The sequence below is a fragment of the Podarcis filfolensis genome (genome assembly GCF_964270895.1).
Source record: "Podarcis filfolensis genome assembly, chromosome: 3".
NCBI classification, from domain to species: Eukaryota; Metazoa; Chordata; class Lepidosauria; order Squamata; family Lacertidae; genus Podarcis; species Podarcis filfolensis.
The window spans coordinates 120032645-120047905 of NC_139606.1; the positions used below are offsets into that span (position 1 = coordinate 120032645).

Genomic DNA, 15261 nt, shown 5'->3' on the forward strand with positions numbered 1-15261 from the left:
AGAGTCGCCCACGACTGGACCTAATGGTCGGGGGTCCCTTTACCTTTACCTTTATACTGATATTGGGGGGGAGGTGAAATATTTTCAAGAGTGGAAGAACGATATGGCGAAATTTATATGGAGGGGGGGGGGACTGAGACCAAAATACCAACTGTTAATAGATAAAAAAGAGAGAGGAGGCTTCGCACTCCCTGATTTAGAGTTATACCATGCAGCTGCAGGATTAGCAATGACAAACCTAGACAGCATCTTAAAAAGCAGAGACTTCACCTTGACGACAAAGGTCCGTATAGTTAAAGCTCTGGTTTTCCCAGTAGTGATGTATGGAAGTGAGAGCTGGACCATAAAGAAGGCTGACCGCCGAAGAATTGATGCTTTTGAATTATGGTGCTGGAGGAGACTCTTGAGAGTCCCATGGATTGCAAGAAGAACTAACCTCTCCTTTCTGAAGGAAACCAGCCCTAAGTGCTCACTGGAAGGACAGATCCTGAAGCTGAGGCTCCAATACTTTGGCCACCTCATGAGAAGAGAAGACTCCCTGGAAAAGACCCTGATGTTGGGAAAGATGGAGGGCACAAGGAGAAGGGGACGACAGAGGACGAGATGGTGGGACAGTGTCCTGGAAGCTACCAGCATGAGTCTGACCAAACTGCAGGAGGCAGTGGAAGACAGGAGTGCCTGGTGTGCTCTGGTCCAGGGGGTCACGAAGAGGCGGACACGACTAAACAACTAAACAGCAACAAAGGACCCCTGGAAGTACAGTCAAAGGCAACTATGGGGTGTGGTGCTCATCTCGCTTCCAGGCATATTTGATCTTCTTGCAGTCCATGGGACTCTCAAGAGTCTCCTCCAGCACCATAATTCAAAAGCATCAATTCTTCGGCCTTCTTTATGGTCCAGCTCTCACTTCCATACATCACCACTGGGAAAACCATAGCTTTAACTATACGGACCTTTGTTGGCAAGGTGATGTCTCTGCTTTTTAAGATGCTGTCTAGGTTTGTTGTTGCTTTTCTCCCCAGAAGCAGGTATCTTTTAATTTTGTGACTCCTGTCACCATCTGCAGTGATCATAGAGCCCAAGAAAAAAAAATCTCTCACTGCCTCCATTTCTTCCCCTTCAATTTGCCAGGAGGTGATGGGCCCAGTGGCCATGATCTTTGTTTTTTTGATGTTGAGCTTCAGACCATATTTTGCGCTTTCCTCTTTTACCCTCATTAGAAGGTTCTTTAATTCCTCCTTACTTTCTGCCATCAAGGTTGTGTCATCTGCACCACTGTATAGGATTCAACAATATAGACTAGCTGGGCTAAGTAAAACCCATTAGAAATACCCTGCTCTGCATTCCGTTTCCCACATTTCTCAGGATACAGAGCACACGCCCCATTAAGTGCTAACGGCCTCCGCAAGAACCACAAAACTGCCGCGAAAAGAAACTTTTCCCTGCTGCAAAAGAAACGTGATGCCAGCCTGCCTTGCAGGAGTTGAGCCACCAGAGGTCGCATCTCTCCATACCTGTCCCTCTCCGCATGGTCCACTTCTTCCAAGAAACTTTTAAGAGACTCCCAGCAACTGGAACCTTTTTCAGAGCAACAACAACAATCCAGCCCTTGGAGCTGCTTCTGACTCTCCCCTTTCTATGCCTGCCCCCTTCCCACTCCCCTCGGCTTCCCCAGGAGTGGCGAAGGCTAGCTGGAAAGCTGCCTGGGTCCTTCACTTTGCCTAGAGAAGGGCTGGCTGCAGAGTTTTGAGAGAGCCACAGCTGGCAATCTGAAGCAGAGGAACATCAGGAGAACCCAACCACCACCATCCAAGATCTCATTAGCCATGGAAGGGATGTCTGCCCATGTCTAGAGGGCTCTTGCTTTCCTTCTGGACTGGAAGGAGGTAACTTGCAAGAACTCTGTATTTTGAGATTTCCCTCTACCTTCTCTAACCATCTTGCATGGTGGGGATTAGGAGGGGCTGAAGAATCCAAGGCTGTCAAGAACCCTGCCATCAGGTGAGTAACTTACACCTTGGTTGTTTCAAGGGCTGAGCAGGAGACACAGTTCTCCAGCGGGGTGGGGGTTGAGGGGGTGAGGACCTTTCTGCTCGCACTTGGGAGACCCTTTTTTGTTTAGTTGTTTAGTCGTGTCCGACTCTTCGTGACCCCCTGGACCAGAGCACGCCAGGCACTCCTGTCTTCCACTGCCTCCCCCAGTTTGGTCAAACTCATGTTGGTCGCTTCTATAACACTGTCCAACCATCTCGTCTTCTGTCGTCCCCTTCTCCTTGTGCCCTCCATCTTTCCCAACATCAGGGTCTTCTCCAGGGAGTCTTCTCTTCTCATGAGGTGGCCAAAGTATTGGAGCCTCAGCTTCACGATCTGTCCTTCCAGTGAGCACTCAGGGCTGATTTCCTTAAGAATGGAGAGGTTTGATCTTCTTGCAGCCCATGGGACTCTCAAGAGTCTCCTCCAGCAACAGAATTCAAAAGCATCAATTCTTCGGCGATCAGCCTTCTTTGTCCAAATAAATCTCTGCCACTGAGTTCTAGAATAGCTTTGGCAAACAGAGTAGTGTTTGTGTCCAGTTCTGGGCACCTGAGTTTGAGAAGGAGATTGCTAAGCTAGAAGGTGTGCAGAGGAGGGCAACCAAGATGATCAAGGGTCTGGAAACCAAGCCTAATGAGGAGCGGTTGAAGGAACTGGGGATGTTTAGCCTGGGAAAGAGGCGACAGAGAGGTGATATGATATCTGAAGGGCTGCCACATGGAAGATGGAGCGAGCTTGTTTTCTCCTGCTCTGGAGGGTAGGACCTCAAACCCATGGCTTCAAGTTGCAAGAAAGGAGATTCCGACTCAACATCAGGAGAACTTTCTGATGATAAGAACTGTTCAACAGTGGAACGGGCTCCATTGGAAGGCTGTGGGTTCTCCTCCCTTGGAGGCTTTTAAGCAGAAGTTGGGTGGAACCTTCAGCTGAGATTCCTGCATTACATGGGGTTGGACTAGATGACCTTCGAGGTCCCTTCCAGCTCTACAGTTCTATGATTCTAACTCATTCTCACTTAACCTATCTGTGAAATGGGAGCAATGTTGATCAACTACCCACTCACTCAAATCGGATTCTTAATGGAAAACCCTGACCTTGTCCCTTCAGGCCCCCCCCCCTCATGTTTATGATGAGGCTTCCCCTCTTTTTAGTGGGATAAGCCACTTCTAAGGTGACAACCTGCAGCCCAACCTTCCTCTTGGCAAGTGAAGTGCCGTGAGAGAGAGGTGGAGATTTTGCAAACGAAAGGGTTCCTGTCGCCCCCACCCTCCCAATGCTCAATTTACAGAGTGCTGATGTTCGCCCCCTGTGCACCGCTTGAAACGACACCTTTTCCAGGAGAAAATCCAATCCCATGAAAATTCAGTGCAGCCTCCCATTAAATAGGGAAATATCGTTGCAGAGATACAACAGCTCAGATACCCAACTGTGGGTGGGTGATGGTCCAGAGGAAATTGAGAGGTATCCAATATAAGTTGTGCAAGGAGAAATATATGAAATATTGCAAAATAGAGAAAGGAGAGAGATTTTAGTTATGAAATTTAAAGGTACTAGTGAAAGTAAGACAAGTATATTTAAGTGAATAGATTGGAAAATTTTCAGACGTGATTGATGGAAGTCCAAAATTGTATAAGATGTAAAAGTATGTTTAATTATTTGAAAATGATATGTTAAAAACTAATAAGAAATTATTTTTAAAAAGAGAGAGAGAGGTATCCAATATATGCATTCATGTGATTTTTGATGTGGCTTGTCATGGTGGACTTTAATCTTTTGCTGGAAGCCGCCCAGAGTGGCTGGGGAAAACCAGCCAGATGGATGGGGTAAAAATAATAAGTTGTTATTGTTATTGTTATTGTTATGGAGGCTCCAGAAGCTGGACCTGGGAGGTGGGTGAGGAAGGGGCTGGCTTGGAATCATAGAACTGTAGAGATAGAAGGGAAATTGTCCCATCCTCCTTTAAAGCCATCCAAGTTGCTGGCCATCTTCGTTTCTTGTGGGTGGGAGTTCCATAGTCTCACCACGTGCTGCGTGAAGAAGGACTTCCTTTTCTCTCTTCTGGATCTCCCAGCGTCCAGCTGGCTGTCCAGGGGTTCTAGCACGATGAGAGAGGGAGGAAAACCTCTTTTTCCGCCCACTGATTTATGAATCCTGGCACACAGCCAAAAGAAGCGATTTATAGAGACCGTGACACATGCAATATAATGTGCAATCCTTTAAAAACAACAGGACACACTTTATGTCACAAAAGCAAGCTTGCGACATAAAAGTACCACCCCACCCCAGCAACTATAAACACACAAAAAACACACAGTTATTGGAAGCCAAATCTTGCTTCCTCAAGACAGATCTTTGCAAAATCAGCTCCGCTCGCTTTCAAGGAAGGATCAGAGGTCAGGGGGTGCCTGGTTTGCTTCTGCTGAGGGCAAATCCCCTTATTTGCTGCATATGTTTCATAGAATTTCAGAGTCGGAAGGGACTCCGAGGGTCATCTAGGCTAACCCGCTGCAATGCAGGAAACTTGCCAACGTAGATCTCGAACCCACAACCAGGAGATTAAAAGTCTCACACCCTACAAACTGAGCTACCCTGCAGCGACATCTTGGTCAAAGGGAGATGGGTGCTGAACCCCACTTTCGGCGACAATCTTATTCTTTCAGACCCAGGTATAAGATGAGCATAGGCAAACACCTCTGAAGTCCCACCACCCAAAGTACAATAGAATTTTCTTTGCATGTCTGGACCCCTTGGCAAGTCTGGTGATGGGATTAGCCTTTCTTTGGCCAACAATCAGCTCAGCAATTGTCACCTCTGGAAACTTCCTATTGGGACCTCCCTAATTTTCAAGGGTAAAATAGCTTTGGAATGGAGGAAACTGGCAAAGGAGTTGATTTTATATTATTGTTAAAGCTAGGTGTCTCCCCTGAGCTGTCAAGTCAAAAGGATACATTCAGGCATAATATTTGTAACATTTAACAACTTTAAAGATGTGCCCCCCCTAATTTCCATAACAATATGCTAAAGCTATTTTTGGTCATCTGTATACTATCCCTTGCTTTTTCCTGTTACAGATAGGTAGCCGTGTTGGTCTGCCATAGTAAAAAAAAAAAAAAAAATTCTTCCAGTAGCACCTTAAAGACCAACTAAGTTAGTTCTTGGTATGAGCTTTCGTGTGCATGCACACTTCTTCAGATACACTGAAACAGAAGTTGCCAGATCCTTCTATATAGTGAGAAGGTGGGGAGGGGTATTATACAAGATCTCAAAGTAGCTGTATTACTACAAAGGAATTTCAGAAATAGACTGGAAAGAGAAGCTGCTGAATTGCAACTCATTACCAAACTTAATACCATGGAGAGACCTGGTCTGAACAAAGACATTGGATTCTTATCTCATTATACATGACAAAGCCATTTTTCACCTTCTCACCCCTTGCTTTTTCCTGTAAAACCTATTGCAGTCGTTAAGAGTCGTCAACAGGCTCATCACAGCTATCTGCCAATCACCCATTCCCACCACCCTCCTGAGTAATACCCCTCCCCACCTTCTCACTATATAGAAGGATCTGGCAACTTCTGTTTCAGTGTATCTGAAGAAGTGTGCATGCACACGAAAGCTCATACCAAGAACTAACTTAGTTGGTCTTTGTGCTACTGGAAGAATTTTTTTTTTTGTTTTGCTTTTTCCTGTAGGACTAATGGCAGTCGTTAACAGTCACAGGTTCACCATACCCATTGAGTCAATCACCCATCTCGTACTACCCTTCTGGGGAAAAACGCCACCCCACTCTCCCACTATATATAAGGGTCTGGTGACTTCTGTTTCAGTGTATCTAAAGAAGTGTGCATGCACACAAAAGCTTATACAGTCATACCGTGGGTTACAGCTGCTTCAGGTTGCGTTTTTTTCGGGTTATGGACCGCCAAAACCTGGAAGTAGCGGAACAGGTTACTTCCGGGTTTTCTGTGGTTGTGCATGTGCAGATGTGCTAAATCACACTTTGTGCATGCGCAGAAGCGCTGAATCACAACCCTCTCATGCGCAGATGCGCAGACGCGGGTTGCGAACGCTGCGGGTTGCGAACGTGCATCCCACACGGATCACATTCGCAACCTGAGCATCCACTGTACGCAGAACAAACTTAGTTGGTCTCTAAGGTGCTACTGGACAATTGTTTTATTATTTTTATTTACTTATTTGGAAATTCAAAGGGTAGCATCTAAGGGTGGTGGACTCTCCTTCATCAGAGGTTTTCAAACCAAGGTTGCCTGGGGTTCTTTAGCTGTGATCCCTGCATTGTGGAGGTTGGAATAGATGGCATTCGGGGTGTCCCTTCCAAATCTACAGTTCCGTGATCCTGGATTTCCACTAAAGTTTGCAGAAATGAAAGGGGGGGAACCAGTGCCCCTTTGCCCTCCCCCACTCTCTTCCCTGCCCCCCCATCCCCTGGTGCCAGGGACAATTAACTTCTTTTTGACTGGCAGGACAGATGAAAGGAGACTGATCAGAGGCAGGGCACACTGGGCAGGGGGGGCGTTTTCATCTCCCGGGGGCGAGAAAGCAACAGCCTCTCAAACATGAGTGTTAGCTGAAGTTGAAAGGAGCCAGGGATGAAAGGAACTTTGAGGTGGGGGAGAAAGAGAGAAGGGAGGAGAGCAGAAGAATAAGGAGGAATAAGGGGAGGGGAATGTGATGGTCTGGGACTCGGAGCCAAAGGAGTCTCAGTCTGCTCCGGATCCTCTGCCTCAGGCATCATCTGAACCAAGTCTGGGGACTGATTCTGAAGGGCCCCAGTCTGCACAGGTTCCCCTGCAGCAAACACCAGCTGGGCCGAGTCTGGGGCCTGATCCTGAAGAGTCCCAGTCTGCACAGGTTCCCCTGCAACAAGCACCAGCTGGGCCGAGTCATGGGCCTGAGCCTGCCCTGGCTCCAGATGCAGGGATGACCTCGATGCCTCCAGCTGGGCCATCACTTACAGCTGCTCCACTACTGGTTGGGTCAGGAGAGGCTGAGGCGGCCCCTGGGTTTAGTCACCCACCGACGTCTCCTGAGCTGCAGAGACTCAGGTCTGAGAGAAGGAGAGACCTGAGAACTTGCAGGAGGAGTGCTCGCCTTCGGGCGAGACAGGGAAGTGAGTCGCTGGGGGATCAGGGCCGCTACCCTGTCAGAGATAAAAGGCTGTCGGACCCCGCCCCAGGTTGCAGGAGCAACGTTGCTGGAACCTGCCTGAGACCCTGTGCCTGACCTTGCCTGGTTTCCTGCCTTGGGCCTGTTGGACTGACGCCTCGTGGAATCCTTGGATTTGGGACCAGACCTGAACCGCATGGCTCGGGTTAACCCCCGGGCCCAGCACAGGGAGAAATAAGGGAAAGCAGCAAATTCGGGGATCAAGTCAGAAACTGGGACAGCTTCTCTAATTCCGGGACTGTCGCTGGAAAACCGGGACACTTGGAGGGTATGTAGAACAGATGTTCTGCCACAGAGATAACCTCCCTGCTATCTCTCATGCTGCTCTTCATCCTATCTGCATCCAGCCACCTGCGTGGGAATCTTCAGGTGTGATTCCTGCATTGCAGGGGGTTGAACTAGATGACCCTTGGGTCCCTCCCAGATCTTCTGAGGTTCTTCCTTCTTACTCCAAATCACCTCCCCCCCAAAAAAAACCCCCACCCTTTAAAAAAAACCTGTTATTTTGCTTTAAACAAATGCAGAAAAATATAAACAACCAAAATTACAAAAATCCTTAATAATAGTAATAATGAAAAAAGCTTAAAAAAACCTACAAAAAATATCAAAGTACATGGGATAGAACATAAGACATTATGGGAAAGAAAAAAGGAAAAGGAAAGGAGGAGGAGGAGGAGTGAAAAAGGAAAAAGAAAAAAGAAGAAGAAAAAAAGAGGGGTGGGGAGAAAAAAGAAGAAATAATGAAGAAGAAGACAAAAACACAAAAATAATAATAACAATAACAATAATTTATTATTGTTATTCCCTAGCCACTCTGGGCTGCTTCCAACAAAACACTAAAATACAATAACCTATCAAACATTAAAAGCTTCCCTAAACAGGGCTGCCTTCAGATGTATTCTCAAAGTCTGGTAGTTGTTTTTCTCTTTGACATCTGGTGGGAGGGCGTTCCACAGGGCAGGTGCCACCACCGAGAAGGCCCTCTGCCTGGTTCCCTGTAACTTGGCTTCTCGCAGCGAGGGAACCGCCAGAAGGCTCTCGGCACTGGACCTCAGTGTCCGAGCAGAACGATGGGGGTGGAGACGCTCCTTCAAGGAGGCTCATCTATTGTACGCTTCCATCAAGGTCACAACAGATCATTGTTCTTATCAATTCTCTCTATCTACATTCCATAGAATCCCTCATCTTTGGTATCAGGGAACATTTCCCTATGCGGCATCATTCTAAACATAGCCAGGTCTTTCTTGATGAACCCTTGTCCCCTAGATAATTATTTAAACATTCCCATTCTTCTTTCACCATCTTTGTAGGTTTATCTTTTATTGCATCTGCCAGCTTTGCGAGCTCCAAGTACCCGCACAATTTGACTACCCATTCATCTTAACACGACACTGTCAAAGTGTTGACTGTAAGCTTCCCGGGGCAAAGATCCGTTCCGCTGTTCTCCGTTTGTTTTCCTGAAAAGTGCCTTGCTCCATCAATCACCGCACGTCTTCTGGCCTTGCAGAGAACAGGCCCGTCCCCTGAGATAGGAGAGGAGGGTCTGGGCTCTGGCTTATTTGGGAAGCATCCAGAGCTGTTATCCATCTGGTTTGAGGCTGGGTTTGGCAGCCCTCCCTTTCTGTCAAAGCAGCTGCCCTTTTGCTAAGTTGGGGGCAGATCAGCGACCAGCCTCTTCTGGCATCAGACGAACAAGCCGAACAAACAGGCAGATCGGTCCATTCCACTTTCTATTTTCCTCCCCATTTCAGCAGTTTCCAGTTCACCACATGCTGGCATCAAAAAAAGTCGCTGTGGAAATTCCTTAGCATTTGTGTGCAGTTTTGACTAATACACACCTATATGCAAGCAGTCTCCCCTAATTTGTTTGTGTGTGTTATTTTTAGCCTGCAAACTTCCCCCTGATGAATGTATTTCTGTACAGTGGTACCTTGGGTTACATATGCTTCAGGTTACAGACTCCGCTACCCTAAAATAGTGCTTCAAGTTAAGAACTTTGCTTCAGGATGAGAACAGAAATCATGCTCTGGCGGCGCAGCAGCAGCAGGAGGCCCCATTAGCTAAAGTGGTGCTTCAGGTTAAGAACAGTTTCAGGTTAAGAACGGACCTCCGGAACGAATTAAGTACTTCACCCGAGGTACCACTGTATATGGTTTTGGTGGGGTTTTTTTGGCTTTTTGCTTGGAGAACTGCATTGCAAAATTTGGAGGAGTGCGGACTTTGAAGGAAAGCTGCTTTGTTTTCTAGCTTGCAAATTGTGTTTGCATGTTTGGATTAGGTTGATTCGCATTAAAATCCCCCCCATCCCTATGGGACTCTGAGTGCTGAGGTAAAGGTAAAAGGTAAAGGATCCCTGGACAGTTAAGTCCAGTCAAAGGCGACTATGGGGTGCAGAACTCACCTCGCTTTCAGGCCGAGGGAGCTGGCGTTTGTCCACAGACAGCTTTCCAGGTCTTGTGGCCAGCATGACTATACCGCTTCTGGCGCAACGGGACACCATGGTGGAAGCCAAAGCGCACGGAAACGCCGTTTGCCTTCCCACCACAGTGGTACCTATTTATCTACTTGCACCGGTGTGCTTTCGAACTGCTAGGTTGGCAGGAGCTGAGACAGAGCAACAGGAGCTCACCCCGTTGTGTGGATTCGAACCGCCAACCTTCCGATCGGCAAGCCCAAGAGGCTTGGTGGTTTAGACCACAGTGCCACCAGGCAACCCGTACCAATGGTGAAGCCCATAGCTGCATAACAGAGCCTTTGCTTCAATCTCGGGGTGGTTTAATCATAGATCAGCAGAATTGGTAGAGATCTCCAAGGGTCATCTAGCGCAACCCCCTGTAATGTAGGAAACGGGTGGCGCTGTGGTCTAAACCACTGAGCCTCTTGGGCTTGCCGATTGGAAGGTCGGCGGTTTGAATCCACAAGACGGGGTGAGCTCCCGTTGCTCGGTCCCTGCTCCCGCCATCCTAGCAGTTCGAAAGCACACCAGTGCAAGTAGATAAATAGGTATCACTGTGGCGGGAAGGTAAACAACATTTCCGTGTGCTCTGGTTTCCGTCACGGTATTCTGTTGTGCCAGAAGCAGTTTAGTCATGCTGGCCACATGACACAGAAAGCTGTCTGCAGTTGAGAGCTGGCTCCCTTGGCCTGAAAGCAAGATGAGTGCCACAACCCTATAGCCACCTGACTGAACTTAACCGTCCAGGGTCCTTTACCATTTTTTTTACCTTAATGAAGGAATCTCAACTAAAGCATCTATGACAGATGGCCATCCAACTCTGCTTTGAAACCTCCAAGGAAGGAGAGCCCCAATCTCCTGAGGGAGACCATTCAACTGCCGAACAACTCTTACTGTCAGAAAGTTGGTGTTTAGTTGAAATCTCCTTTCTTGTAATTTGAAGCCAATGGTTTGGGTCCTACCCCACAGAGCAGAAGAAAACATGCTTGTTCCCTCTTCCATAGTTCAGCCCTTGAGATATTGGAAGATGGCTCTCATATCTCCTCTCAGTCTCCTCTTTTCCAAGCTAAACATTCCCAGCTCCTTCAACCATTCCTCATCAGGCTTGGTTTCCAGACCCTTCATCGTCTTGATCTCCCAGTAGTTCCAACTTCTCCATCTCCTGAGATGGCAGCTTCTGCATGCAAGTTCTGCTGCTGAGCTAGGATGACGCTTCCCCCATTTTCCTGACTGGATTCTTCGTGTGTCTCCCACAGGCAAAAAGATGGAGAACAAAGCCATGTATCTCCATACCTTTGGTGAGAGAGAGAACGGGTCCGTCTTCGAGGAGCAGTTTGATGGAAAGAACCTCTCCAAGCTGAACCTCTGCGATGATGGTAAGTGATGGGTCCAAGACAGGAAGGAGCTCCGTGTGAGATCTTCTTTATTTTGAGGGTTCAAGGAACAGGGATGGCTGAATGGGAACGGCTGTGGAAAAGAGATATCAAATTTATGGCATGCTATAATTTAAGAGTGGCACTGTGGGTTAAACGACAGAGCCTAGGACCTGCCGATCAGAAGGTTGGCAGTTCGAATCCCCACGACGGGGTGAGCTCCCATTGCTCGGTCCCTGCTCCTGCCAACATAGCAGTTTGAAAGCACGTCAAAGTGCAAGTAGATAAATAGGTACCACTCCGGCGGGAAGGTAAACGGCGTTTCCGTGCGCTGCTCTGGTTCTCCAGAAGCGGCTTAGTCATGCTGGCCACATAACCCAGAAGCTCCCTTGGCCAATAAAGCGAGATGAGCGCCGCAGCCCCAGAGTCAGTCACGACTGGACCTAATGGTCAGGGGTCCCTTTACCTTTAAAATTTAAGAGAGAATGTAATGAAAATGCAATACAGGTGGTACCTGACCCCGGCCAGATTGGCAAAAATGTACAAAAACTGTAGTGATGTCTGTTGGAGATGCAACAAAGGGGCATGAACCTTTCTACATATGTGATGGGAGTGCAAAGAGATAGTGGGATTCTGATAAAATATCAATAACGAACTGAAAAAGATGTTTAGATTTTCATTTGGGGAAAAACCAGAATCCTTTCTCCTAGGCATCACGTCAGAGGAAATAAAAAGAACGGTCAGACCAATATTTATGTATGCAACTACGGAGGCAAGGTTGTTGATTGCCAAAAATTGGAAAAGCAGCAGCGTCCCAACTAAAACCGACTGGTTATCTAAAATGATGGAATACTTCCATATTGCCGAACTAACAGGGAGGATAAGAGGAGATATGGTACAAAAAGTGAATAAGGAGTGGGCTATCTTTAAGGAATACATCAAAGTTTAACTGGAAAAAGTAGAATTTCTGACAGCTATTGAGTGAATCCAGAAAATGATTAGGGTGAAAGGAGAGTGAAGTCAAGTTAGAAGAAGAGATTAAAGAAACAATGAAATGTGTTTAAGCTAGTTGGAAAAATAAAGTAGCGTAACAAGAATGGCTGGGAGTCAAGTCTCTTGGTGGGTGTCCGTGTGATGGTAGGTGTGTTGGTATGTACAGTATAGGTAGGTATTATATAGACTAAGGTAGGTATGTTTTATGTTATGAAAATAAAGTAGTGTGTTGTGTACAGTGGTACCTCGGGTTAAGTACTTAATTCGTTCTGGAGGTCCGTTCTTAACCTGAAACTGTTCTTAACCTGAAGCACCGCTTTAGCTAATGGGGCCTCCCGCTGCCGCTGCGCCGCCAGAGCACGATTTCTGTTCTCATCCTGAAGCAAAGTTCTTAACCTGAAGTACTATTTCTGGGTTAGCGGAGTCTGTAACCTGAAGTGTATGTAACCTGAAGCGTATGTAACCTGAGGTACCACTGTATTGTGTAAATGTATATGTATGTGTTTTATATGTTAATAAAATTTAAATAATAAAAAAGGAACAGGGATGGCTAAGTAATTCAGTTTTTACAATTCCCAATACAAACTGGCTTGATCCAAGGAAAGTGGTGCACATTCCTTCCTTGGATGTTTTTAAGCAGATGTTGGATGGGCATCTGTCAGGGATTCTTTGAGATTCCTGCATTTCAGGGGGTTGAACTAGATGTCTCTGGGGTTCCCATCCAACTCTATGATTCTATGAAAAGTGTGACTCAGAATTCGATTGTCCATCAGGTCACCCTCTTCTCCAAATTTTCTGACACACCTCTAGGCTCACAAAACGTATCTCTACTTTTACATTTAAACGTCTGTTGAAATGCAACTTTGTGTGTGTTGTGAGGATTTATAAAAGCCTCACGCAGCACCTCACACCAGCTTGCCCTGGCTCCCTTTTAGGATTCGGTTAACCACTAAAATAACATCTACGTTAGTGTGATTATCAAAGCAAGAGTCTTTATTCATTTAGGTGCAAAACGTTTCAACTTCTGCCTTCCTCAGTTGCTCTGATTTTAAAAAATCATTTGTATTGGATCAGCTGATCATAGAATCACAGAACTGTAGAGCTGAGGGACCCCCAGAGGTCATCTATTCCAACCCCCTGCAATGCAGAGAATCTCTGACAGATGGCCATCCAACCTCTGCTTAAAAACCTCCAATGGGAGAGGGTCCACCACCTTGCGAAGGCAGAAGCTGAAATATATAAATAAAGCCATCAATAAAGAAAGATAAAGCCTCAGTTTTGTTAATCACAGATGCTCACGCTTTAAATGTTGGAACAGAACAGTCTTATCAGCCGGAAATAGACTGATTTCCCCCACTGACTATATAGGTGTGGACAGATATATCCGAGTCCAATGTGCTCCCAAACTTGGCACATGATTTTGCCTCCTGTGGCAATGAGTTCCATAGTTCAGTCATGAAGAAGTGCTCCCTTCTGTCTCCCCCATTCATCTGCCAACCTGTTTCAGGACTGGTTCTCCTGGCATGGAAATGCCCCCCCAATATCTTCCTTGGCATAGGACGGAGCCTGCCCATCCTGGGGATAGGTATCAAGTGGGGGTCTCTTGTCCCAGAACAGATGCCCATTCCAGCTTGCAAACTGAGCTGTGCAGCTCATCCTTATGAGATTGATTGGAAGTTAAGTGACGGTGTGTGTGTGTGTGTGTGTGTGTGTGTGTGTGTGTGTACTTCAGGACAAAAGAAAGGCACAAAAACAAAAACTTCACGTTCACACTGATCTGTGTGATCTGAAGCAGTTGTAGAAGGGGTTTGGGGGTTGAAATATACTCAGTCGAGAGTGGATTTCATGCTCTTTATTCAGCTCATAGTGGTGAGGAGGAATGGAAGTTCCCCTAGAATGTCTGCTTTATATACATTATTTACACAATGGGCCCCACGTGATTGGCTAATTCCAGGATTCTCCTGTAGGCCAATCAGGTTGCGGATTCACTTCCGCCCGGAGCTCGATTGGGTGGCTCCTGTGGACCAATCAGACTGCTGCATTCTGAATCCTATTGTTCTAGGACCAATCAGACTGCTGCATTCTGGATCCTATTGTTCTAGGACCAATCAGACTGCTGCATTCTGGATCCTATTGTTCTAGGACCAATCAGAGTGCTGCATTTTGGATCCTGTTCAACTCAGTACATAACGCCAGTTGTGCTGAACAACTCGCTGAAAACATCCCCCTTGTTTGCTGTGACAGTTCAGGATCCCAGAGCCCAGATGCATCTGTCCGTTTTAGAATCTTTCATTTTCTCATTTTTCCTGAGGTTAACTTTGATCTCTTTCCTTGTCCTTTGAATCCACTGGATTGGAGCCTCCCCTCCAGAGCACCAGAAACCAAGTTTGCTCCATCTTCCACGGAGCAGCCCCCAGATATTTGAACATGGCCACATTTGCAGGTTGAAATCTTGCCGCGGTCCCCCACTTTCTGTACAGAAGTGGATAAGTTCCTCTGCACAGCTGCAGCCGGCCTCAGAAAGGGAGCGGCTGTTTCTGGGGTCCACGCCAAGCCCCCTAGCGCTCGCCAAGGGCCTGATATAAGTGTTAATGTCAGAAAAAAATAATGTAACTGTCCTTATTATGAAACCTCCTCTTCCATCTGTTTGGCTGGCAAGAGAGACCGAGCGCTGTAAATTGATGGTAAGAACAGGCCAGTAATTAAATGCATATTGGACCAGCGCTGGGGAGAGGCAGTGAGCAGTAATCTCACAGCTTAGCCACCTCTCCAAAAATATAAATACAAAAGCCATATTTTTTTTTACAGCACTGTGTTTTCTTTGGGGACTCAACGTTGACTTTGCCAACCAAAGGGTGACCTCAATGTTTTATTGCTCCAGAGCGCAGCCACAACCCTTCATAATGTGGTTATGTGAACCCGGGTGCCTTTCTCAATTCTTAACCCTTTAGAAGTAGGAAACATTTGTGTGCTGTAAAAGTGGAGACCGGCAGATTTTCCTAAGGGGGAGGACAGAGGTTTGAGAGGAGGAGGAGACTTTCCAACGAAGGAAGATTGGCAACTAAAACTAATGGAGTATGCAGAAATGGCGAACCTTACCGGAAGATTAAGAAATCAAGGAGAGGGATGTTTTCATATAGAATGGGGAGAATTTATGGATTATCCGAAGGTTTATTGTAAACAACTTAAATCACTAATATAAAAACGTGCAGTGAGAAT

General features: G+C 46.6%; 1 protein-coding gene across 1 annotated transcript in view; it reads left to right on the top strand.

Moving 5' to 3' along the window:
* The first annotated feature begins 1551 nt into the window (after nucleotides 1-1551).
* Nucleotides 1552-15261, top strand: part of SCARA5 (scavenger receptor class A member 5) — a 98968-nt gene continuing 85258 nt past the window's right edge. Inside the window, exons 1-2 of the mRNA XM_083605334.1 lie at nucleotides 1552-2001; nucleotides 10933-11052. Of these exons, the coding sequence (XP_083461460.1) occupies nucleotides 10941-11052 (112 nt within the window). The 5' untranslated portion in view covers nucleotides 1552-2001; nucleotides 10933-10940. The remainder of the gene's footprint in view (nucleotides 2002-10932; nucleotides 11053-15261) is intronic.